At 44.0% G+C, this 27,385-nt stretch overlaps 1 protein-coding gene across 1 annotated transcript; it reads right to left on the reverse strand.

Moving 5' to 3' along the window:
• Positions 1–750: 750 nt before the first annotated feature.
• Positions 751–24,447, reverse strand: GOT1 (glutamic-oxaloacetic transaminase 1). Its single transcript, NM_001290892.1, is given in 9 exon segments — positions 751–890; positions 3,802–3,944; positions 4,669–4,834; positions 4,920–5,070; positions 6,216–6,320; positions 6,548–6,660; positions 7,112–7,235; positions 15,055–15,236; positions 24,330–24,447. Coding segments are annotated over 9 exon segments (1,242 nt in total).
• Between the last annotated feature and the right edge of the window lie 2,938 nt (positions 24,448–27,385).

The raw sequence follows: 27,385 nt of genomic DNA on the forward strand, positions 1-27,385 counted from the left end.
CAACTGGTAAGTCCCACCATAGCATTCATTTTAAATTGTGGGTTACAACCCATTAGAGGATGACAAAATCAAGTCCATGGGTTCGATCAGCACTTTTACTTTTATTACTTTAGTGAAATGGAACATGATTGATAGAACAGAAAACGGAATCCACTACACATAGTAAGGGTAAACCCTGTTCTGTGAAACTTCCATCTCAGTTAAATGTGTGGGTGAGATATAAATATATTTCTTACCTGGGTCACCCTAAAGAACTCAAGCGTAGGGCTAGGGACACAACCATGCAGAAAAAGCAGGGGGACAGACACTCTGGGTCGAGATGAGGAGTTTTAATGACAGCCAACGCCCACAATCACACTCGGCTCTTCAGACAACTTCATCTTTGGGACTCGACTTGATGCAAAGTAAACCAACACACGGGAGCACGTGAATGACACGGGCAGTACTCCTGATTCCAGCGAGGGGGCAAGACACTTAAGTTTCATTATCAAAGTACCTTTTTATTCTTCAAATAAAAACCTTAATTTGCTCTGACCTCCAAAATGGCTCTAATCCCAGGCCCCTATTTCTTTTCAAGAGATGTGCTTTTCCTGAGGGGCCAGTTTAAACAGAAGCCACTTCACCAGAGGCGCCTTCTCTGTCCCTCAGTAGTCTCTAATCTAGTTGTGATGTTTACAACCAGGTCTGTGCAGGCAGGGAACACATGAAACAGAGGACCGCTTTGGTGGTGCTGGTTTGAGTGCTGTTTCTTCACTGGATTTTGGTGACTGCTTCATGGATGGAGGTGGCCACGTACTCTAGATTTTTGGTGGTTAAGCCACACATATTGATCCGACCACTTGGCAGCAGATAGATGTGCTTTTCATTGACCAGATACTCAACCTGTTTGGCTGTTGAAAACCAAAAAAGGCATATAATCAGAGCAGAAGGAATCCTTTAAGCAAAGGAGGTCCAAAGAGTCCATTATAGTGACAATTTCCTTCTTTCCCCCTTCACAGAGAAGCAAAACAATAGGAGTTATTTGTTAGGTTGGCACAGCAAGAAGTAACTAACGCTCAACAGATTCTGGAAGCTATTCTCATGAGCTAAGTTTCTAATCCCCAGAAAGCTTAACATGGTTTTTCCTGATGGGAATTTTAATCTGGGACTACCTGTCCATCAAACCTTGAATGTTACATTCACTGGGATAGCCCATCAACCCAACCAAACCCATAGACTCAAGACCAACCCACCGATATGAAAAACTGTTAAGAATCACTTCATTTATCTGTTTCTTCAACTGTATTTGCTTAACTCTGAGCACCTAGAGCAACTTCCCTTTGACACTTCATTTTCACAGTACACTGGACAAGGCCCTGAGATGAGAGCTACTGGATAAATGTTGTGTATGTGAACTCACAGGCTGAAAACTGCAGAGACCTCTCAGGCCTGGCGCATCTCAACTGTCATTCACACACACGCAGGAGGGCTTTCCCCTGAGTCAGCAGAAACGCTTGTGGACAAAATGGGAAGGGACTGTCTGTACTTCCTTTCTGCCATAATCTCTATAGCTTTTGTGATTTATTGTAAAAGCCATTTAGCGGATTTTAGGTGATTTTTTTCCCCCTTAAGTAATTAGCACTCTTAAGACACCATCAGTTTGAGTTATGGATAATATTAATAGTTACGGACTGAATGTGTCCCCCCAAAATTCATATGTTGAAGCCCTAACCCCCAATGTGATGGTATTAGGAAGTGGAGTCAGGTTTAGATGAGGTCATGAGGGTGAGCATGTGTGATGGGAGCAGTGACCTCCTAAGAGGAGACCAGAGAGCCTACTCATGGACGAGGTCTCTCTCTCTCCCCCCTTCTCTCCCTCCCTCCTCCACCCCATGTGAGGACACAGCAAGAAGACAGCCATTTACAAGCTAGGAAGAGAACCCCACCAGAACCTGATGGTGCTGGCGCTCTGAGCTCAGATTTCCCAGTCTCCAGAACCGTGAGAGAGAAACCTCTTGTTTAAACCACCTAGTCGATGGCATTTTGCTACAGCAGCCCAAGCAGACTAACGTGGGAATAAAATCATAATCATTAGAGGAGCAAGCACTTTGTGCCAGGCTGTGCTCCACTCACTTTATCTTAGCTCAGTTATCACCCCCTTTTACAGATGGCATAGATGGAAGCTACATGACCTTCCCAAGGCCACAGAGCTATTCACTGGATCTGGAATTCTGAGGTAGGCACTGTAACTCCCAACAGAGCATGCTTGTTAAGCCCATGCCCCAGGGGTAGATGTGGATACAGGACTTCCACCTTCATTTTTTAAATAGAAACGAAACTCCTCTACTTTTGTGGGGGAGGGGAGTATCACACTTGAGAAGTGAGTAAAAGTTAGGGACTCCTTCCCTAGAAAAAGGGTTACATACACAATTTTAAAAACATCATTTCAGGATGAAAGCCCCTGTCCTGATAGATGAAATGTAGTAAAGGAAGCTCTGCAACATGAGAATGGTAAAAACGAGGTGGTGTGCATGTGGAGTTCACTGTACAATTCCTCCAACTTCTCTGTATGTGTAAAATTTTTCCTAATAAAATGTTGGGAGCAAAAAAAAAAAAAATGCTTCTCTTCTTTTTTTAAAGGGAGGGGTGGGTAAAGGATGCCAAGTTCTAAATATATAGCTTTATGTTATAAGCTCACGTCTATTCTCACCATTTTCCAATCCAAAATAAAACTAAGTCCCTACTCTGGACAGCAGGACAATATGGATATTTTATGGGACGACATCTCCACCTTGTGAGCTTTCAGAATATTACTACTAAGCCATTTCCATTTTACTACTACTACCATTTCCATTACACTTAATATCTTAAAAATTGTATAAGGATGATTTTCCTTAGCCCAGTGCACTAATTCCCCACATCAGGATGGTGAGGACACCCAAGGTTAACTAAGCTACCCGTTTACTTTCTTACGTAGCCTCATTTTACCCAAAGTATCTCTGTGGGTCTACAATATATAATCTCTATAATCTCTACCAATTTTTTTCTGAGCCCATTTCAAACAGGTGCACTGATGGCCCTGGTTTAAAGGACCTCCCAGCACCTCTGACGGCCCACTTGCTACCCAAAAGCACGTCTGTCTCTAGAGCCACTCGGACACAAGTGCCACCCCGAGGTCGTATCTGCACCCTGTGAACAGTGGCTTGACTTGAGGTGCTTGGGAATAATTTACTAAATGAACGCATCCTCTCTCATCGGACGGGATGGCCCATCGCTGATATGGTCCACTGATGGCTGACCAAGATCATGCAAGGCTGCCTACTAGACTTCCAATCGGTTTTTAATTCCAACTACAAATCTAAGTTCTTTTTTATGAAGAGAGAATGTTATAACCTAGGCAATGCTTGGAGACTAGGAAAGACCTGTTAAGAAATTAAGTCCCTGGAAAATCATAGGTAATATTTATACTTAAGATTAAGGACAAGCCAAAAGGTGCTTGAGCATTTATAAAAGATGTTTCATAAATCAAGGTTCCAAGGCACATATCCTATTACTTCCCAGTCAGCCCTGAGCCACTTCCCGAGCCCACCAAAATGAAGATATCTGAGTTATGATCAGGACAGTGGGCCACAACAATGCTCTTCTGAAGCCCCAGGGGTCCAGGAGATGGGGCGGGGGAGCCACACTATGAAAATCAAACTAGTTCCAGTCCAAAGTCTGGCTGACCAAATGGGCGACGGCTCAGGGAGCCAAGCCCAGGAACACTGACTGTGAGGAGTGCCGTGTCCAATGGTGAGCATTCCAGGTGGTGGGGCCACTTACGGTTCAACCCGGTGAAGCTGAACATTCCGATCTGCTCTGTGATGTGGTTCCAGGTTCCTGGGGTCTTGAGGGCTTCTAATCGTGCCCTGAGCTCAGATCTCATGGTCAGAATGCGGTCTGCCATTGTCTTCACGTTACCTGTCCTGAGTGGACAGCAATATGAATACCAACACAGGCAGCAGAGATGGCACACAAAAACGCAAACATTTTTTAAATGTAATCTAATCTATAAGCTAAAAACAGAGTCAGAACCTATCTATTATGGTCTGTTGATGCATGGATGGGTAGATAAGGGGACCAGAGACATGGACTTACTAGACAGAAGAGAAGGACTATATTCACTGATGGAGTTTATGGCTAGTCTCGGGTAGACTGGCTGTAATACCACTTATGTTTTAACTCACACTTCAGCAAGGTGCTGCTCAAGACAGAATAATATATTTTATCAGGCCTAATTAAGTAGAGATTGCAGATTCAGCTACTACACAACAATTACTCTGTTTCAAGGACAGGATAAAATACATATAAATTAGATAAGAACGAAGAGCCCCCAAACTGTTGCACTAACTTAATGCTATTCTAACAGAAATCCCTCCCTGTATTTCCTGACTTTAAGAGGAGGAAGCCTGGGAGGCGGGAGAGGAGAGGAAACTCCCATTTACCCAAGGCCTCCTTCCTACGTTCCTGATTCTGTGTTACACACACATGTAGATGCCAGCCCTATTTTAGAGAAATAACTGACACTCAAAGAGGCTCAAGCAGTTTTGTCCTGCCTCTGCCAAAGTAAAAGGAAGAGACAGTGAGATGAAATGGGACAATCTCTGTTCTGCATCCCCACCCCTCACCCATTGGGCGTGAGCCCCTTACCATTCATTAAAGAGCTCAGGATCAGACAGGGTACGTGCCACGATCCGTGCTCCCTGAGCCGGGGGATTGGACCATGTGATTCGCACGATCTTCTCCATCTGGGAGAGGACCCGCAGGATGCTATCTGGTTCTTTGGCAACCACAGTCAGATTCCCCACGCGCTCATCTAAAAAGAAGGACAGGAGTCAGCCCTGGGGCTCCAGCGGGGGTGGGGCCGGGGTGGCTGGGCTGTAACGCAGGAGAGCACTCACTGTAGAGCCCGAAGTTTTTGGAGAAGGACTGGGCACAGAAGAGCTCGAACCCTTCAGACACAAAATAGCGAATGGCCCAGGCGTCTTTCTCCAGGTTGCCAGATGCGAAGCCCTGATAGGCCGAGTCAAAGAAGGGGAACAGAAACCGGCGCTGCGAGGAAGCAAAGCGAGTCAGGGCAGGAAATGCTCCTGGAACCAACCTCAGACACAGGCCTTCCTTCCCCAACTGGTGCCTGGGAGGAACGTCTCATTCTGTCTGTTCCTCCTACATCTTTCCTTTCTGTATCCAACTCCACTTTACGTCTGTTTCTCTGTCCACCTAAATACCAACCAACAAATCTAATGACATCAGTAAAGCTCATTTCTTTACGTACATAGTCCTAGAGTGTCATGATGCTGCTCTGCCAACAGGGCACAACTGATCACGTCACTCCAGGATATCAAAGGTTTCCAGGGGCTCCCCACCGCCCTCAGAATCAAGTCTGAGGCTTCAGCACAGGGCCTGGCCTGTCACTCAGCCCCTCCCCTGGAACTCTAGCCCATAGCAAGAATTACTTTCTCCTCCTTAAATAGACCAAGACCTCTGTCTTGGGCTTTTGACAGTGTTCTTCCCTCTGTGGGAAACTTTCCTTCCCTGTCAGCCCCAACCTGTCCTCATCCTTCAAAGCTAAACAGGGAAACCATTTCTTCCAGGAAAGCTTCTTCTGCTACCATCAGCCCTCCCAAAACACACACACTCCCCAAAGTCTGGGATATGTGCCTCAACGGCACCCCATCAACACGGCTATCTCCCCAAACAGGCCATATTCTCTGAAGGTAGAACCACCTCTGCTTTGTTCACTATTGTACCCCCACGGCACCTGGTACATAATAGTTTATCAAGAAGCATTCTTTAAACACATTAATGAATACACACACACACACACTCCCTGAGCTAGAAAGTCCAATGTAGAAAGTTATCCCAAAGAAATGATAAAAAAGTTTATTACATATATTGTTCACAAGAAAAGAAACCTGGGCTCTAAACAACCATCAACTGATTTAATCAATGTGTAATGTGACATACTTAAGCATGTATAACTACACGAAAAATATTAAAAAAGAAAAGAGCCTGACATTCTGTATACCAGAATGCTATCAGCGGCTTTCTTTGGGTAATGGAATTTATAGTTAATACTTACTTTCTTCTTTGGGCTTTTCTCCATTTTCCAAATTCTTCAGTAAATAGGTACTTCTTTTGAATACATCAACTGTTACTACACACCACTGTAAGAGTGGCTCTGAAAAGGCAGTTACCTTCATGACGGAGGCGATCTGCTTCCACTGCTCCGGAGTCGGGTCAGTCCCCGTTGGGTTGTGCGCACAGGCATGGAGGACAAAGATGGAGAACTCGGGAGCTTTCTGGGGAGAAGGAAGCTGTGTCAGCTCTGACGCCAGCAGGGACATGGTGGGGCAGAGTCAGGGGCACACAGGACAGGCACTCCCTCCTTAAGCGCCGTTTCAGAGAAAAGCACCTGGCTTGGGGAGGATGTCTCAGACTCTCTCACTTATCAACTGATCCAAAGACTGTCCCCCACTCTGCCTGAAACCTTGGCATTCTGTCCACTTTCTCTCTTCTAATCACCCACCTCCAAATCATTCAGGAAACCCTGGAGGTCTAGTCCTCTCTTCGCTGCATCCCAATAGTGATAGGACCGAATGTCTTTAAATCCAGCGGCAATAAAGACACCATTATGATTCTCTGCAAGCAAAGGGGTAAAACGTTAAATGTTTTACAGACACTAGGAGGCATAAATGGAAAGGACACAGGGCAGCTTCCAGGGCCGTCACAGGCTCCACGTCCACTGGGGGCACAGAGGTGAGAGGTTAAGATCGAGAGGAATGACTGTAACCAAGAACAAGTTCAACCAGTTGTCGTCATGCTGATTTACACCCCACTACAGAGGGACCTCCCTCCTCCAGGAAGGTTCAACATTCACTAAAACACAAGTTCGCCAAGAATCTTGGGAAAAAGCATTGCCAATCTGAACTTAAGCATCAGGTTACCCATGTCCTGCCATAATCCACTACTCAAGCCATTCACCGTTAGTTGATCCAGGGCTGGGATACATTTTCAGTGTAAGCAGTGAGACTCGTGGGGATAATTCCCCTGGCTCCTCTGTTTCTCCTCTCACTACAGCTACAGGACTCACCCCAGGTTGGCGAGGATACATAGACGGGCGTGTCCTTGTTGTTCGTTCCATTGTACCAGCGCGCCAAGAACTCAGCTCCGATTCGAAGTGCACCTGTTCCCCCCAAGCACTGCACACCTCCTACCTGAAAGAGAGACAGCAGGGTTGCTGGTCATTTAAGGGTGAGGTCAGATAACATTAGGGAAAACACAGTAATGATGAGCACTTCCTTAAATGTGTTCTCTCTATAAAATGTCATAAGTACATGAAGAAGTATTATTTGCCCACGTTTACAAATAAGGAAACTAAGGCTAAGCTACTTTGGCCACCTGATGGGAAAAGCCGACTCATTAGAAAAGACCCTGATGCTGGGAAAGATTGAGGGCAGGAGGAGAAAGGGACGACAGAGGATGAGATGGTTGGATGGCATTACCCATTCAATAGACATGAGTTTGGGCAAACTCTGGGAGATAGTGAAGGACTAGGAAGCCTGGCAGGCTGCAATCCAGGGGGTTGGAAAGAGTCGGACACGACTGATCTTCTGAACAACAACAAAGGCTAAGAAGTGAAGCACTCTCCTCAGTTACCAGCTATTGAGCGGAAAGGCCAGGTGTTCACCCAGGCAGTCTTGAAGTCTGACTCCCAAGGGAGCATCCCTCTGAACAGAGGTAGAGGACATACCTAGGCCATATTAAGTGTGGCCTTCAAGGCAAACTTATTCCTTTGCACCCATCCCAAGATCAAAACTGCCCTCCAACAGTAGCCTGTAAAATAATGTTCTGAGCTTGCCATCAACATCAATCTGCAATGCCCCTTCTCATCACTATAATGAAGGCTTATTAATCCTTAGAAATGTCCTCATAGAACAAAGGTGCTATGCAAACACTACTTTTCTCTCCTCAGGCTTAGAATGCCCTCACTTGAGCAATAATTAAAGTCCTATATTTTGCCTTTTACAAAATACCTTCACACACATGGGCTTCCTTGATAGCTCAGTTGGTAAAGAATCAGCCTGCAATGCAGGAGACCCCGGTTCGATTCCTGGGTCGGGAAGATCTGCTGGAGAAGGGATAGGCTACCCACTCCAGCATTCTTGGGCTTCCCTGATGGCTCAGCAGGTAAAGAATCCACCTGCAACGTGGGAGACCTGGGTTCGATCCCTGGGTTGAGCAGATCCCCTGGAGAAGAAAAAGGCTACCCACTCCAGTGTTCCGGCCTAGTGAATTCCATGGACTGTATAGTCCATGGGGTCACAAAGAGTCAGACACGACTGAGCGATTTTCACTTCACACACATACTTATCTGACCTTCACATAGCCCTATAAAATAAGTACTAGATCCCCAATTTATACATGAGGAAACTGACTCAGAGAAGTGGTTTGCCAGAGGATTTATAGCTGGTGAGTAGCAGAGCTGGGCACACTTCCAGATCGCCTCAGTCTACATCTAGTCACGGGGCCCCACTTCTGTTGTTCTGTCTGAACATCTTTAATCCTGCCCTTTCACGATTCTAACTAGAGAAATGTCGTAAGTTACATATTGTTTAAATATCTAAAGAAGAAAAGAGAGAAAAAGATCACATAAGGAAGTCCATCGACGAAGAAGTACATGTACCATGTAATACCAGCGACAAGCTCTGGGGAGGGAGCTAGGAGGTGGGAATAGTGGTCAAAGGGACTTTGGGCTAATCTATGTTTTTTCTTTTTTTTTAAGATAAGGAGAATCTATTCATGCATTAGTTGGAAATTTTTTAATAACTAAAAAAGTATATTTAGATGTTCTGCAATTTGCTGTAAAATAATTCCACTTTGGTGACCAAATATAAATCATTGTTGAAGCTAGCTGATGGATCCATGGGGGTTTGTTCATTACATTGTTTTATCTACTTTTATATATGTTTGAAATTTTCCACAAAAAAAGGAAAAAAACAAATCTTTGTAGATAAAGAAAAAAAGCTTCCAAAATCTTTTTTTTTTTTAAACTAGCATAAGATCAATGCGAAAAGATGACAAAGCAAAAAAGAGAGCTCTCTTTCATGAATATGGATATTAATGTCCCAAATAAATATTAATAAACACTATGCATCCAAGAGTACATTTAAAAATACCCCTTGGTCAAATGAGTTATCCCTTGAATATGTGATTATTAACAAATATAGGAGTGAGTCAGTTTTCCTAGGCCTCTCCCATGTATATGTGTCACTAAACTTTGATTCTCTCATGTTCAAAAAAGAGAGAAAAGAAATATTAAGTCTGTTATACTGCTAGATAAAGAAAATGATCACCAAATGACCATCATAACAGGAGAGAAAAATAGAGCTATTTCTGATATAAATGCTCAGTAAAACAAGAACCAATGGAGACATCCTAAAAACAACTTGAAAAAATTTTGATTCAGCCACATGTCATGATAAACACTGAATCATGAGCAGAAATCCCCTGTAAGCTCGGAACCATGCAATGATACCAACTGTCGCTCTTATTCCCCACTGCTCTATTTTTATTCAGAGATTTGAGCATCTGTGAGAGAACACTGAAACATGAAACAGAAATGAGACTGACGTTCAGGGAAACAAGGAATGGAGCACGGCGTCCACTGCAAGAAGCAAAGGCCACGGACGGGAGTGGAAAAGGTCAGTGCAGATCCGACGCGGCTCCTCACAGGAGTCGCCCCCACCCCGCCCCTGAACAACAGTACTTTCCCATTAAAGGTTTCGGCTTCACAGCATGATCTACCTGGATTTCTTGTGCAAATGGCTACCAAGGGTCATGTAACCCATATGTACATTTTTTTTTTTCATGGATTTCTCATCAACTAAATTGAATGTCAACTTTATTCCTTATTTCATATTTCAAACACCTCAGCACTGTGCGTGTTATTTCCTATACAAATGAGCAAGGTTTCCCTTGAATAGGGTTTTTAAGTTACCATGGATATGTGACAGGGGCATGTGGATATCAGTGAAGACATTCTCAGGCATAGGTTTTATTTTCTGTGCTCAATTTGCAACTCCACCCTTTCTCACTCCAGAAAGCAAATTCGTTAACTAAGAGAAGTCAAAAAGTCAATTGTTGCTGTTTAGTCGCTAAGCTATGAGCGACTCTTTACAACCCCATGGACTGTAGTCCGCCAGGCTCCTCTGTCCATGGGATTTCCCAAGCAAGAATACTGGAGTGGGTTGCCATTTCCTTCTCCAGGGATCTTCCCACCCAGGGATCAAACCCATGACTCCTGCTTGGCAGGTGGATTCTTTACCACTGAGCCACCTGGGCTTCCCTAGAAAGTCAGTACACTAGATTAAAAACGTTTGGAAGAGATAAACCCACTTCACTAACATTAACCAATCCTTGACATTCATGATGTATATGACAGTGACATATCAAATTCTCAAGAAATTATCATTCTCTCTAAAAATATATTGTACACTAGATGAATTCAGTGAAACGCAAGTTGCTCTAAACTGTACCGACAACTAGCAGGAACAAACTTTGGGTGAATCAATAGTATGTCAGTTTGATCATTCTGTGAACTGATTTTTGGCAAACTGCTCTAAAGCCCAAGAAAGTCTTGTATTTGGGATAAAGGAAAAAACCATAATAGCAAAGAAAATAAATGCAAACTTCAAGGGGAGCAGGCAGTGGGGCCTGGGTGACTAAACAGGGGTATCCAGAACAAGAGAAATGCAGTTAAGACTTGGCAGAAAACTATGGCAGTGTATGATCTGTACTCCCAACTTAGCCACACTGCCGGAAGAAATCCCCACTTGGCTCTAGAACGCCTGTCCAAGGTCACGATTTGCTGATGTAATGACTTCCCTGTGAGGAACAGGAGAGCCGTTTAGGAGCCACTTGTAGTCAATGCTATGATGTGCTGATCTGGGTGTCCCCAGTTAGTTGGGCAGTATCTGGCACGTGGCACTAAATAAACATGGACTGAACTAGATGAAGAAAAAGAGTCCCTGATGCTGGGAAAGACTGCGGACAGAGGGAGAAGAGGGCATCAGAGGATGAGATGGCTGGTGGCACTAAATAAACATGGACTGAACTAGATGAAGAAAGAGTCCCTGATGCTGGGAAAGACTGCGGACAGAGGGAGAAGAGGGCATCAGAGGATGAGATGGCTGGATGGCATTACCGAAGCAATGGACATGAACTTGGGCAAACTTCAGGAGATGGTGAGGGACCAGGAGACCTAGCGTGCTGCAGTCCATGGGGTGGCACAAAGTCGGACATGACTGGGCGACTGAACAACAATAACATGGTGAGAGCCACAGAGAAAACCCCAAATCTCCGAAAGGCAATGGCCCAAGCCAGGAAACTGTGATGCCGTCTCACAGTTCACAAGACCTCCTACCCGCAGGGGCCCAGTAATTTCAGAAGCTGAAATGTTTATCAGCTGAGATGAAAGTTGGACATTTAGTCCAGATTCTAAGATCTGAAGATGGAAAAGCAGTAGGAGGCGGTGACGAGTCTAGAAAACAGGGCTCCTCAAAGTGGTTAATGGACATGGTAATGTGAAATCTTGAGAACAGTCTAAGAAAAGACATGATTACTGTTTGTTTTCTGGTTCATTCTTTCATTCATGCCTCAACTCCTACAAGTTTTGGCTCCAATGTCATTTCTATTTCTACCACAACCACCCTAGTTAAACTTTCACTCCAACCCTCAGCACTCCTAATACACCTTCCACTGCCCTATTTTTTTTTTTTTTTTTTTTTTAGCATTTATCACCTTTCAATATACTATACTGTGCTCCTATTTATTATGTTTAATCTTGGTTTCTCCCCACAAAACTGTAAGCCAGGCAGAGACCCTGGGGTGTTTTGGTCACCACTGTGCTCCAGCATCTAGAACAGTGCCTAGTGGTAAGCACTCATCTGTTAACTGAGCGAATGAGGGAACTCAAACATCCGAGGTCTCTGAGGTGCCAGGCTAGGAGCTAAGTGCTGAATATCTGCGAGGTCAGCAAATAAGCCATCACTCCTACCCTGGAAGAAGTTAGGGTCTGTGGGAGGGACAGGCTTACAGAACTGTACATTAAATCCAGAAAGCACTGCTATTTCCCCAGCGATGCAGTCCTGTGATGACTCAGAGCACTTGAATAGCTAGCTCCACCTAAGAGAGCTCAGGATTCAACATGGAGGCCTTAAAGGACTTGGAGGTGGGACTGGAGAGTCTGAGAAGTAAAGGAGGCATTCCCAGCAGAGGGAACAGCTGAGGCAAAAGTGCCAAGTCATGGCAGGGCCCAGCGGATCTAGAAAGCAGGCTCTTCGGACGGCAGGACCTGGGAGCAAGAGTAACTAACTGGAAGAACAGGATGAAGCCTGGCTACAAAACACGCAGCATGCCCAGGGCAGAGTCTGCATTTTACCCTGTAGATAATGGAGGAGACACTGTGTGTGTGACAGGGGAAGCAGGTGACAGGATCAGCTTATTTTTTTTTTTTTTTTTGCTGAGGAAGATCATTCTAGCTGCACTGTGCATTACACACTAGAATGGGGAAGAGACTAGAGGCCAGAGGCTATTATGAGAATCCAATCGGATAACAATGGGCTGAACAAGATAGTCACCTGGGGGAGGTGCAGGGAAAGAGGAAGTACTCAGAACTCAGTATCAATGGGTACCTAGGGTGTTGGACATGCCAAGAGGGTACCCTAAACCATTACCAAAAAAAGAGAGTAAAAGTCTTCAAATGTTTACGGACTGCCATTCAAAGTTGTTCTATGATCAAAAACACAACACAGGATGAACTAGACTAAGAGGAAGGGCTCTGTTCCATCAGCAACAGCCCTGGGTATTAAGTGAGGAAAACAGGGAACACCGGGCAGGGGAACGAGCATCTATCTGCCGGCACAGTTAACAAGCATAGAAGAAATGTACAGTCTTGGAGGAAGAAGCTTGCCAACACAGAATCTCTGTTTGCATTTGTTAACAATCGAGTTTAAACTAATTTATCAACCATCTCTCAAAAGATCACCCCCAGTTACCAAAGATCCCTATTTTCAAACTTCATCGGGACTCTCTCTCTTCCTCCGTGGAAACCCTGGATTTTCAGAGCAACTGCCCAATGCTAACCACAATCTCTACCATTTCTATCCTGTGTCTATCAGTATTCCTTCACAGTCTCTCATACCAATCCAGATAAAACCCTCATCAAGTTAATTATTGATACTTACCTAATCATTAATCTGAATTCCAAGATCTTCATCCAGAGCCTCCCTGTCTCCTCCATTATCTAAGAGTGTGCAATGTTCATTTTACCCTGCCGTGTGCTTATCAGGGCGTGTGGGTGACAGCATGAGAATAAATCAATGACTCCAAGACATGGTCCCTCTCATACATGAAGGCTGCACCTGCATGAAGCCTGCTCCAATGGCCTGACACTGGCCCAGCAGAGCAATAGGGCAGTCGGTTTAAATTGCACAATACCTAATTGGACTATTGCAAAAACCTGAGCTCATCCCCTCCTACACTCCAACCAGGTCTATCTTCTTCAAATACCCTTATTGGGTAACTCCTCTGCGCAAACCCTCAAGGGGCTTCCCCTGCCCTGGCTGCCAAATCAGCCTGCCTGATCTATCCAACATGTTCCCAGCTCTACTCAGGTAGGTCTTTTTACAACCTAGACCTGCTTCGGAGAAGGCAATGGCACCCCACTCCAGTCCTCTTGCCTGGAAAATCCCATGGACAGCAGAGCCTGGTAGGCTGCAGTCCATGGGGTCGCTAAGAGGCGTCTTCATTTTCACTTTTCACTTTCATGCATTGGAGAAAGAAATGGCAACCCACTCCAGTGTTCTTGCCCAGAGAATCCCAGGGACGGGGGAGCCTGGTGTGCTGTCTGCACAGAATTGGACACAACTGAAGTGATGCAGCAGCAGCAGCACCAGACCTGTTTACCTCCAACCTTTGTCCCTGGACTCCTAGTGTTCTAGACAAATATTCCTTTCTCTTCCTCTGCACTTTGTGGTTCTCAACGTTGGCTGTCCTTTGGAGTCACACTGAGGAGCTTTTTAAAAATACCCTTGAAGGGAAGGGAATTGGAGGGAAAGGAAATAAAAGGGCAGAGGAGGGTGGTACTGTCCAAGACTTGGATCTAACAAGCCTGGTATGGGATCCTGCCACCAGTATGCTTTTAAAACCACCTAGGTAACAGAGTCAGAGTACAGAACCAGAATGAGCCCTGGCCTCATGCCCCAAGGTTCAGCTCAAGCCCCACCTCCAGACTCCACCAGTCTCTCTCTCTGGATTCCTATAACACTGATAAATAATCTCTATCACACTCCTTTCTGTCACACACAGCCTCTCGCCAAATGTGTTCTTCCATGTATCTCTAGTTACACATAGACTATGTACCAGGAAGCACTTAAATGAGAGACGCTGAGATCAAGACTCTAAAAATCAAATATTAGAACTGGCAGGATCTTCGAGCATCTAGACTAGTGGCTCTTAGACTTTGGAGGGCCACAGGCTCCTTCAGAAACTCTGATTAAAGGTATGGAATACACATACACACAGAATTCTGAAATTCAGAATATGGGGCGTTCAGAGGTCCCTTAAATGATTCCCCATGCAAATACTCCTTATGGGACCATGAACCATAAACTAGTCTTTCTCTAACTCACAGATGAGTCGTAGGGGCTGGAGGGGCTGCCTTTGGTCAAAAGTAGTGGCAGAGCTGGATCCAGACCCTGATGTCTTGATCATTCCATTAAACTCCCTTGGCTTGGTATTCCCACTGACTGCTTCAAACCCAGCAGCTGAAATCTGACCATTTCTTGGGCAAAAGTGTACAACTAAAGAACCTATGCGTTATACAAAAGCATGTTACTTCCACAATCAGGTTCCTGAGGTCACACTCTTTAAACCCTTATTCACTGACAGTTCAATAGACATGATACCTAATTTTTAACCTCTTTTTACCCTCACAGCTTCTAAAGAGAAAACAGATCCTCACCCAAAACTCACCCGCTTCTCTTGCAGAGCTGGGCTGTCATCCCCAAGGGCCAGGCGGGAAGCACAGGTTCGGAACTCTGCCAGGCCCAGGATGGGCAGATACTCATGGTTTATGCTGCTGTCGTTAGCAATCCTCTGCTCCACCTTCCTCACGACTGGCAAAACCCAGGGCTGGCTATCATCGGTGCGATAAGCTAGGACACAAGAAAGAGACATACAACAGGGGAGCCTTAGGCTTGATCCAAGGAAGAGTCTGGAACTGTGAACAGGGGGAGTTCTACCACCTTCCAATCAAAGCAGAACTGTGAGGGAATTAAAATTTTTTCACTCACTGACTGCCTGCTTTTAGCAGGCACCAGACTAGGTGCTGGACAGGCAGAAGGACAGATGTGATTCCTATCCTTCTGGAAATTACAGCTCTTACCTCCAACGAGTAGAATGCTGAAATAAAACTGGGATATGACAGAGCCTGACTGAGTGACAGAGCACACGCAAAAGTACTTAGCAAATTAAAAATACCGTACAAATGCTAGCTATGTCAATATTACTAGGGCGCTGAGGTCTCCAGGCCAGTGGCCCTGCAACCGCCTTCTTTCTGCATCTCCCCGGGAGAAGGGCTCGGTGCTACTTTAGATGAACGCCTCACCCGCAAACACAAACACGGAGGAAGAGGGCACTAGAGGGAGGTCCTGTAAACACAGAAACGGGACAAAGGGCAAGGAGACACTCTGTGACTGGAGATTCCAACAACTGGTTACACAGTCGTCCAACATCCAGTTTAAACACATCTTTGTCCTCTTGCTGATTTTTGATAACAGCCAGTGTTTACCAATTTGACTGTTCTTCCCACTCACTTCCTCAGCTTCACACTTTCACTGATGTAAGTTTAACTATTTCATAACGTTTAATAGTGATTAAAGCACATTTCTAAGCATTTCTTCTATGCTACAATTATTTTCAGTCTACTTTGGGTTACCCTATCACTGACTTTTTTCTCCCTATAGTACCTTATGATCATTCTGAGATTACAGCTTGAGAGGACAGCTGCTTTGGCCTGTATCCAAGCCAGTGACCTCTCTGAGCAGGATTCCTGACAGGAATTTGCTTCTGCTGGAATGTTTAGGTCTCCAATAAGCCTATACTTTGGCAAGGGATGGTGAAACTGACATTTTAAAAATAATTCTTATCTTGATTTCTGCTCAACCTTAATCCCTGACTTTTTTTTTTTTTTCCCTAATCACTTTTTAGGGTAGTTGATGTTTTTTGAACAACACATGTTGATTGCAGAAAATTCAGAAAAGCCTAGAAACAAAATAACAAACATTATAATTAACACGTAATTCCAGTACCCAGAGATGAGGAATATAAAAATTTTGGTGTATAACCTTCCAAACTTTACCTGAGTATACTCTTTTATCAATTATGTATCAATTTTATATAGAATTTTCAGCATGCTTTTTTCCACTTGTTAAATGTATATTATGAATATCTTTCATCACCATTAACTACCTAAATCTCTGTACTATGTCTATATTCTTTTCAGAGCTGCATAACTGATATATGCACCATCATTTGTTTAGTCAGACTCCTGCTGACGGACACTGGAGTTGTTTCTAATCCTTGGCTATTAGAAAACAATTCCTCGGTGAGCCTTGTACATACGTCATCTTACATGTACGTAAATACAGCTGTGAGAGGCAGGGTTGAAAATGGAAGAATAGGTTGAGAAGTATGTGTATTTGTAGCTTCGTTGTTGTTTTTGAGGGTATACATTAGTTTACTACTTTCAACCGATTTTCACTTACAACACATGACAAATATGGTTAAGACAACTGACTGGAAGAAACTGGTAGCGATCGATGAACAGTTTAAAGAATATGGCCCTTTTAAATGCAAATATGTTACCTTCAAGCACACTTTATGTTATCTGTAGCTCTGATAGATATGGCCACCTTGGCTTTTTTACGGGGATTCTATCAGTTTACTTTCCTACCATGTGTGTTAGTTGCTCACTTGTGTCTGAGTCTTTCCGACTCCATAAACTGCAGCCCACCAGGCTCCTCTGTCCATGGCATTCTCCAGGCAAGAATACTGGAGTGGGTAGTCATTCCCTTCTCCAGAGGATCTTCCTGACCCAGGAATCAAACCCGGGTCTCCTGCATTGCAGGCAGATTCTTATACTGTCTGAGTCACACATTCCTACCATAGGTTAGGGATTTTATCAGTTTACATTTCTACCATGAGTGTATAAGAGTGTCTGCTTCCCCACATCCTCAGCCACTGAGTGAATTTTTGCCAACTTAAGACTGCAAATGCTATCTCAGCATAGTTTAAATTTGCCTTTCTCTTAGCATAGAAGTAATTGGGCATTTTTCATACACATGAGCCATTTACAACACAATTTTAGTGGCTAGACAATATTCCTTTCTACATATAATTGAGTAACTGTTTGTGTTACTTTTGATTATCTGCTAATATAAACAAGGTAACAAATGTTTTTGTATCTTTATACACATTCATGAGGGCTTCCTCAGAAAAACTTCTAGATGTAAAATTACTAGATCAAAAGTCAGACAACAAATAAGACTTAATAAGATATTTTGATTCTGCGTCTGTCTTCTATTCCGTCCACTAACCCTGTCCTCCAGGAATGTGTCATCTGCAAATCTGATAAGGATATCAAGCCAGTAATAAAAATGTGAACAGAGTTCCGGACTGACACAGCCACGAATCAACAACCAGTCTCTGGGTAGGTGAATCTGATGCACAATACAGTCCTATCAGTCACACGAGACCCACTGGCCCACCAAACTAACTCCCTTTCAACGAGTTCAAAAATCCTGCTTTATCAGGCGAGGTTTGGTCTGGTTTTTCAAAGAGATACCAAAATAACTTACTCTCAAATAATCACTGTCCCTGAAAGAGATCACCCCATCTACGATCACAATGCTACCATTGTTCTAAATATTCCTGGAATTATTCTCTTGGAATTGTCTTTAGAGGCAACATCTCATTATTCTGCATATCCTCAATAGTCCCATATTTTCATCCTTTGAACATAAATTTAATCTTTGAAAAGAGTACTTGCATTATGCCCAGCAGAGTAGGCGGGTGAATGGACTGAATAATATGAATGGAGAACAGCTATAAAAAGATGGCCTCCTCTGTGGGTCCAACATGCTCTAGAAAAGAAGGTTTCCAGAAAACTCTGGGCAATAGCAGTATATCCAGACTACAGCACTGAGGGAATACTATTTAGATGTACAAGAATATGGGTGCCCATAGAAAAACTAATTCTATTATGCTTCCCATCTATGTTTAGAAGATTTCTATTAATATATTATATAATTATGCTACATAGATTTATGTCATTTATAAATCATGTATTATAAATAAATAAAATATGAAAAATAAAGAAAAAGTCCTAGTACGAATGCTCTTACCAGTAACAAACATACTCCGTGCAACTATAAAAAAATCCTGTTATATGACTGGAGTCAGGAAGGCACTGGGTCCATATTGTGACAAAAGAGAAATTGGCCAGTTCACACCGCTGCTTCCTTCTTCACTGTCCAGGCTCCCCCAGATTCAGTTCTAGATTTGTTCTCAATGCCTTGTCTAACTGTCCTGCTGAATGTCCTAACTGTCCTGCAGTCACTCTGAGTTGATCAGAGCAGTGAGGGAAGAGGCATTATCAACAACCACTGTTCTTGCTCTGCCAGAGGGATTCTATTCCTGTTTGTTGGACCTATGAGCTTCTCATTCATTCTTTCATTCTCTCATGTGTTTGACAGGTACTCACTGAATCCACCATGAACCAGGCACTGACTAGAAAAAGCTACGCAGAGATGAGTAAGATAAAACAAGATACTGTCTGGTCTCCCCCCAGGAAACACAGCATAGAGTCCTTAATTCTCCTGTAAGTGATCAGGGAAGATTTTACAAAAGACAGAGTATGAAAGATGATAAGAGTTTCAAAGACAGACAAGGAAAGGGGGCATTCCGGGCAGGGGGAACACTTGTGCAAGATCCAGGGGCTTGGAGAGATGAGGTTTATGAGGATCTGCATTTTCGTGGCTCGGAAATAAGATCCATGGAGAAGCAGCAAGGAATGGCTCAAGGAGTCTTGGGAGTCTGTCTCAATGGGGAAACCACTGAAAGCATTTAAGTGAGTGACATGGACAGCTGTACATTTAAACAGAATCATTTGAGTGACATGATGGAAAACAAACTGGAAGGAGGACAGAGGTAGATGGTTAAGTGAGGTTTCTGCAATAATCCACAAAGGAAATAATGATGTCCTAAATTAAGGCAGCAGCCACAGGGATAAACGAAAGGGGAGACATTCACGATAAACTTATGAGGAAAAGAAAAGACAGAACCTAATATCCGCTGGATCATCAAAAAAGCAAGAGAGTTCCAGAAAAACATCTATTTCTGCTTTATTGACTATGCCAAAGCCTTTGACTGTGTGGATCACAATAAACTGTGGAAAATTCTTAAAGAGATGGGAATACCAGACCACCTGACCTGCCTCTTGAGAAATTTGTATGCAGGTCAGGAAGCAACAGTTAGAACTGGACATGGAACAACAGACTGGTTCCAAATAGGAAAAGGAGTACGTCAAGGCTGTATATTGTCACCCTGCTTATTTAATTTATATGCAGAGTACATCATGAGAAATGCTGGGCTGGAAGAAGCACAAGCTGAAATCAAGATTGCCAGGAGAAATATCAATAACCTCAGATATGCAGATGACACCACCCTTATGGCAGAAAGTGAAGAGGAACTCAAAAGGCTCTTGATGAAGGTGAAAGAGGAGAGTAAAAAAGTTGGCTTAAAACTCAATATTCAGAAAACGAAGATCATGGCATCCAGTCCCATCACTTCATGGCAAATAGATGGGGAAACAGTGGAAACAGTGTCAGACTTTATTTTTGGGGGCTCCAAAATCACTGCAGACGGTGACTGCAGCCATGAAATCAAAAGACGCTTACTCCTTGGAAGGAAAGTTATGACCAACCTAGATAGCATATTCAAAAGCAGAGACATTACTTTGCCAACAAAAGTCCGTCTAGTCAAGGCTATGGTTTTTCCAGTGGTCATGTATGGATGTGAGAGTTGGACTGTGAAGAAAGCTGAGCGCCAAAGAATTGCTGCCTTTGAACTGTGGTGTTGGAGAAGACTCTTGAGAGTCCCTTGGACTGCAAGGAGATCCAACCAGTCCATTCTAAAGGAGATCGACCCTGGAATTTCTTTGGAAGGAATGATACTAAAGCTGAAACTCCAGTACTTTGGCCAACTCATGTGAAGAGTTGACTCACTGGAAAAGACTCTGATGTTGGGAGGGATTGGGGGCAGGAGGAGAAGGGGACGACAGAGGATGAGATGGCTGGATGGCATCACTGACTCAATGGACGTGAGTCTCAGTGAACTCCGGGAGTTGGTGATGGACAGGGAGGCCTGGCGTGCTGCGGTTCATGGGGTCACAAAGAGTCGGACACAACTAAGCGACTGAACGGAACTGAACTGAATGACCAAATAAATAGATGTAGAATTGATGAAAGTGTCACCAACGACCTCCAAAGTCTCTCCAGTCTGAATAAAGACTGGTGGGGGTGAGGTGGGAGAGGGGGCAACCAAGGAAGCAGAAGAGAAAAAGAAAAGATGGGGGGGAAGGTAGAATTCACGTGTTGTTCTAAACACACTGAATTTGAGGTGGTTGTACAACGTGTCCAGCAAACTGTAGCAAGTATGGGTCCAGCATCCAGGGAAGTAGTACAGGATGGAAAAAGGTTTTATAATTATAGACATGGACGGTGGCTGAAGCCACAGTCGTAACAAGAACTTACTGAATAGTTAGTACATACAGGGCACTGTGCTAAACACTTCACCTTTAAAAAAAAAAAAAACTGTCATTTAAGTCTTATAACAACTCACAAAATAATATTATGATCTCTATTTTAGGGATCTGGAAACTGAGGCCAGAAGTTTCCCCAAGATCACAGGATGATAAGGGCTAGGCTGCCATACTATTAAGTGCATGGATCCCTGTGTTTTTTCTAATGAGCAAGAGATGTTCAGGGAAAGCCTGAAGCCAGCAGGCCCCAGGGGACTGACTGTGCAAGAGGTCTTTCTACCAGCACACCCACCCCAACTCCATGCACCACTGCCTTCTCCCCAAGGACCAGCTCTAAAGGAGTCACACAGGTTCAGGTGAGTACAGCGGTCTCAATTTCCAAAAGAACATGGAAAATTAAGTGATCAACCCATCACCTCCCCTTCCCTCATCCATCCCCATCCAAGAGCCCATGAACATATGCCTTTTTAAGGCCCTTCTCCAACTAGGGTCCCTGGGAAAGGGCCGGGGGTACTCAGAAACACTTGATACAGCACATCTCACCCACAATTTTATTTGAAAATGCTAGGAAACCACATTAAAAACAACAAATATAAAATCAAGCACAGTTTATCTGGAACAAAACAAAGTTTACATGATAAACAGACTAGAGTCTGTGAAGAAATATCTTGCTTCAGGCTGCATCAGGCTAGACACATATTTCCCCTGCCCTTAAAGTTCTGAAACTTAGCATCATATTCAACACTGGCAAATACAATGCTCTGCTCTGTTACTACATGGAAATTATGCAGATAGTAACAGCAAGAAAAATTCCTGGGGAAACTACCTGCAAGTGGAATGAGCTAACGAGCTTATAGTTGCAGCTTATTTTAAATGCCCAGCATCACTAGAACTTGAACTGGATAACTTCCATTAGGCTTTATCTTAACTTAGAGAAAAAAAAAAAAAGCATCTTCCCCAAAGTCAGCAAGATTAATTACATTTCCTTCACAAAGGATATACTTTGGGATGTGTATAAACAGAGCTAGGACATAAGAAAGCCATAAAGAGACTTCTCACAATACTATACTTTAATGAGACCCTTATCTGAACACTTACTATCCACAAAAAAAAAAAAAAAATGGGTCACAGTGATCAATAAAAATAACATTTATATAGCACTTTTCATTTATATGTCACATTTCACACATAATTATTTACTTCAAAGTCATCTGATTAGATCAGTAACATTATTATCCTATATTACAGTCATGTAACATGCTTGTGAATCTTAAGAGTAGAATTTTAGAGGAAGGTCATTCCTTTCTGGCTCCTCACTTAATAGACGGAGTCCCGCCTGGGATGTTAAATAACACTCCCAAGGTCACATCACTGGACTACAGACCCAGGCCTGTACCCAAGTCTTCTCACTCTTCCCACTACAGGGCACTGGCTCTATCTGGACCACCTGAAGCTGCCCAAAATAGAGAAGGGGACAGAGACCCAGGTACCCGACATGGCCTATAATCCCAGCTCTCCCACTTACAGCCTATGGCCTGGGCCAAAATGTTTCATCAATCTGGGCTTCAGCTTTCTTACCTCTAAAACAGTAATAGTAATAAACAACCCTCCAGAGTCATCCTGAGCACTTAAACCATTTGCTTCTAATAAAGAGAAGGAATTCCTCAGTTCTCACATGACAAAGGCACTTTCACCGTTAAAGTGACCCCAATCTGGGCCGCAGAATGCGCTTCTGAGTCAATCACTTCTGGCCTTAGCTGGCAGGGTACTTAATTTCTGCATGGGCAATTTATTTCTGAACCAGGGTTATTTCATTTTGCAGTTCTTGAGCTGAAAATTTTTACTCGACATCTTTTATGTGACCCACCCAAAGAAATGCCAAAACAACCACAGTAATAGCCAGTACTTACATAACTCCTACGTAGGTGCAAGACACTGTTCTAAGCATTTTAAATGCATTTAATCCTCACCAAAAGCCTGTAGGATAGTTCAAAGGTAACTGAGCAAATAAAATCTGAAGTTTTAAAACGATGTATTTAGATTAACATCAATACTAGTTCATCATGTTATACCCAGCTCTGAAGAAATATCTGGAGGTTCTGGATTGGTTTTAAATTAAGAGCTTGAATAGCGCTCATTCCAATTCAATTCAAGGTCTTTCAATATCACCCCCACTTTGCTGCCTGCTAAAAGCAACACTTTCCCTCTGTGGGTGAAACTATGTACAACTGGCTTTTTATGCTTTATTATGGAAAATTTCAAACATATACAAAAGTTGTGAGAATAATATAATGGATGCCCATGTACCCATTACCCAGCTTCATTACCTGCTGCTTCATTACCATGTACCCATTACCTGCTTTTTCCTCACCCCTACTCCATACTCCCTGGTGAAAACTTTAACAGATCCTTTAAACAGATTCACTGTGGGACACCTGATTCTGAACCTCCTTCTTGCCACTTCTTCTCTTCTACAAAACACTTCAATTTTTCTCTTTCTGAATTTCTAGTCCTTCTATTCTGTCTGTTTCCTAGCACAGAACACGATCCTACTCGTGCTCTTTTCCTTGGCTTGTTTTGTATGCCCTTGGGTAAGTGTCGGTGCGGCTGCAAGCATCCCAATGACGTTGATAGAAATAACAAATTCAGAGAAGATTAAGAGTTAAAGGAACTTCAGAGGCACTCCAGTCCAGATCTTTTTCTTGGTAGTAATAAAAAAAAGAACCCAATGCTCTCAGCTGTCCAAGGTCCAAGAGATACACGCAAGAAATGATGACAAGGATGTGTGGAAAGTAAGCTTCTACTGTCCACATTCTTTCCTCTCTTTTCCACCATCTCTACCCATTCCCACCACAGCCAAAACATTCTTCCCAGATCCCAAGGGAGCATTATCCTGTCTCAGAAGCATTTTAGATCTTTATTATTTCACTTAACACCTGCTGATTTTAATCTCCTTGGGGCTAAAACCAAGCTTCAGTCTTTCCTGAACAAGGCTTGGTAAAGTACCCGAATGATACCTTGTAGTCACTCAAATATTCACTGACCCAGACCAGAGCTCTGTAGGGCTAAGAGGTCTCCTTTATCCATTCCCCTGTAGCCAGGACTCCAAGCCTATCAGGCTTATTTTTCTCCTTCTCCTTTCAATCCCTGACTGCCCCATTTCTTAAGAGGCAAAAGAATGCAGTGAAATACACAATGAATACACAATGCAGAATCAGAAAACATGAGTTTGTGTCTTGACTGCTACACCTATTCTGTGTGTTCACAGATACATCTCCCTTTTCCAGGGACTCCATATACAAGGGGCAGGTTGAACTAAGCCTCGGGGATCTTGTCTCGTCTCCAAGCTAGACCTCGGCATCTCCTACGGTCCCCACAGCCCGCTCCACTCCCACGCTGCTCACATTCTTAGGCACTGCATCCTTACCTCCCACTCCCAGATTGACCTTGCGGGGGTCCGGATCCTCCCGGAAGTCAGCAGTTAGCTTAAAGACAAGGACCGGCTGGGCCTGAGGAACCTCGGCAAAGATTGATGGAGGCGCCATAGCTAGAAAGCAGGAGTCGACTGAAAGCTTCCACTCAGCGCCTGGAGCCTCTCGGTCCGGTCCAACCGCGGCGACTGGAGGAGACTCTCACCTTCACCTAGCCGGCGGGGGCGGGCCCGCGGCCTCCAATGGTCGAGCCGCGTCCGGAGCTTGGCAACGCGGTTAACCAATCGCGAGCTTCTGACTCAAAAAGACAGGCGGGCGGGGATGATATTAGCCAATCAAAGAAAAGACTCTTATCTGAGGCCGGTAATGATGCAACCAATGCAACGTACGCTGGCTGGGGAGGGGCGGGGATAGAGCTGATTGACAGAGCATGCTCCTATCGCTGAGGCCGTTATTCCTTAGCCCTCCCGGGGCTGAGGGGAGGAGCCAAGCTGCGTAGCGAGGAGGTGGCCTCCTCGACCTTTAAGGGCCAAGAGGCCAGAGAGAGGTAGCTGACGGGAATTCTGGAGGACTGGCCTTCCAGTACCCGCGAAGCTGGTGTTCTCGTTGCCAGGCCCGGGAGTACGCACATTCCTGACCCAGCCTGGCCCGGCTCGGTTGGCAGCTAAATCCGGCCTCTGCGCACGGGACGTGAGTCCTCGGCCAGGAAGTGCAGCTCTGGAGCCCTCGTGGACGACCTTGACCATCTCGATCGGCTGTTTTCCCCAGAGAGAAATATTAGTGGGCCACCTGCCTTGGTTTCAGACAGGGGGCCATCCTACTAATTGGAGAAGTGTCCAGGAATTCCTTTCTGCCACCCTTACAGTTTGAGACTTTTGCTCCCCTTCCCTTACGCGGCCTCCCCCTCCAGCTTTTCTCCCACGCGGGCACTCAACCACATCTTGCTGTCGTCAGCTTGCCGGTACTCAAACTGTGTCTTCTTTTAGTCAGGCTGTTCCTTCCTCCCCAGCCCCTGTCTTCACCTGTTGACCTTCAAGATCCAGAGCATAAAGCTTTGCTTTAACCCTCACTCTGCTTAAAGTCCGTCTCTCTTTCCTATGCTTCTGTATCTTGGCAATATTTTAGAAAACGCCCAGTTAAGAACCCAGCTCTGGAGGCAGACTACTTAGGTTTAGAGTCTAGCCCTACCACTTACCAACTCAGGTAAGTCTAGGCAAGTTATTTAACCTCTCGGGTCCTGCTCAGTAAATGGAGACGATAGTACTTTCCTTAAGAGTTGTGGGGATTATATGAGTTAATAAATATCAAGTGTTTAGTTGCACATAGTAAGCACTCACTAAATGTTGGCTATTATCATCATTGCACATCTGCACACCCTTGGCTAGAGATCTTAGTCTGTATTAGTCTCCCTTAATTTCTTGCACTTAGTAAGTATTCAATAAATGGTGGAAGAGCCTGTTCTTTTGGTTTTTCAGAAAAAAACGCAATACTTCAGCCTCGCTTCATTGGATAATATGACAAATCTCAAAATGAATCTTTCATTCAGAGTAACAAAGCCAGAAGACCTTTGTGCAACAGCTGCCAACCTTTGTATCATTTGCTCTTTTTCAGAAATTTAACCTCTAGTTTTAAAGGTAACTGTCCACAGTGTTTCATTGACAGCACTTTCCTTTAAAATTGCAAGTTCAACACTGAAGGTGAAATGACAATGAACTTTACGTACTTCCCTAAGCAGAGGCAAAGGGCAACTGCTGGGTGGGATGTTCTATAGCCCAGCCTTCCCAAAGTTTGATTTAAAAGTATGGTCTTCACAGCACTGGCCGAAAATATCATGGTCACTACTTACGTCATTCACTGAGGGGAAAACAACCCTAGGTTACCTCAACATTATCAACTTAGCAAGTCCAAATAAATATTGATTGGCAACCTAAACAACCCCATAACCAAATCAGTGCTGATAAGGGTAAAGTACCTTAAGCAGTTTTTCTTCATGTCTTCATAATATCTGTTCTGAGTTTTAGAAAGGGACAGTTACTGGGTGTTAGGGGAGGACATTATGTATTATATGGGATCCAAGTCTCAAGCTTTTTTCCTCGTGAATATGTTTCTTGGAGATTAAGTTCAGTACTCGTGCAGGCTGCCCCTCTAACCAAACTCCGTGTATTGAAGTAAACAAAATGCTTTCCAGGCCATCGCTAATTTTAACACTTAGAATGGATTTAAGACTGCCTCCCCGCCAATGGATAATTCAAAGGATTCTTGAGAGGCAAGCATTGCCCAGACAAATAGGCAGCCAGGGAAAAGAGTCCAGGGAAAGGGCAGTGAGGGTCAGAAGGAAGACTGGCAGGTATTTCCCCTGCCTCCTGACTTCATTAGGATTATCTGTTCAAGGGACTGTCTGTACCTACCATCTCCCTTCTGCCTTTTTCTTTTTTTTTTCTTCAAAAGAATTGAAAGGGAAGAGGTGGGAACCATACAGCAACAACTTGATCAGGAATGAATCCCTTTAACAATATACTCGCTTGGAAATCTGAAGCCTTCAGGGCTAGACAGCACTGCCCCGTAGTGTAAGAGGCAAGCCAGGGCAGCAGTGGGCACTGCATGGACCTCTAAGTAAATCTACACCTGCTTATTGCAGTCAATCTTGCTCCTGATACCCAGATCTACACTTAGCAAGAAGTCAAGGGACAGAGGAGTTTATCACACTTTGCACTCAAGCACAAAAGCACTTTGGAATGATTGTGTTTGGGGGTATGCTGTCATAAAGGGTAGGATATTTAGAATCTAAGTTGTGTGCTAAACAATAAAAATCAAAGCTGTAAGAAGAGATCTGTTCAGTAGTCACCATGTGGCTAAATTGTGGCCGAGAAGGTAAGTGTAGAGGCCCTAGGCTGATGCTGTCCTCCTTCTGTATTGAGATTACGCTTGCTAAGGAAAGTGAGCGCTTATCAACCACTCTCTTCAACTTAACTCGTTTGTTTCCTGGGTGTGTCTTGGTGGAACCATCTCCTTGCATCTCTCCCCTCACTTCTCTCCTCTCTCATACACTTTT

Source organism: Bubalus bubalis, chromosome 23 (genome assembly GCF_019923935.1).
Source record: "Bubalus bubalis isolate 160015118507 breed Murrah chromosome 23, NDDB_SH_1, whole genome shotgun sequence".
Classification (NCBI taxonomy): domain Eukaryota; kingdom Metazoa; phylum Chordata; class Mammalia; order Artiodactyla; family Bovidae; genus Bubalus; species Bubalus bubalis.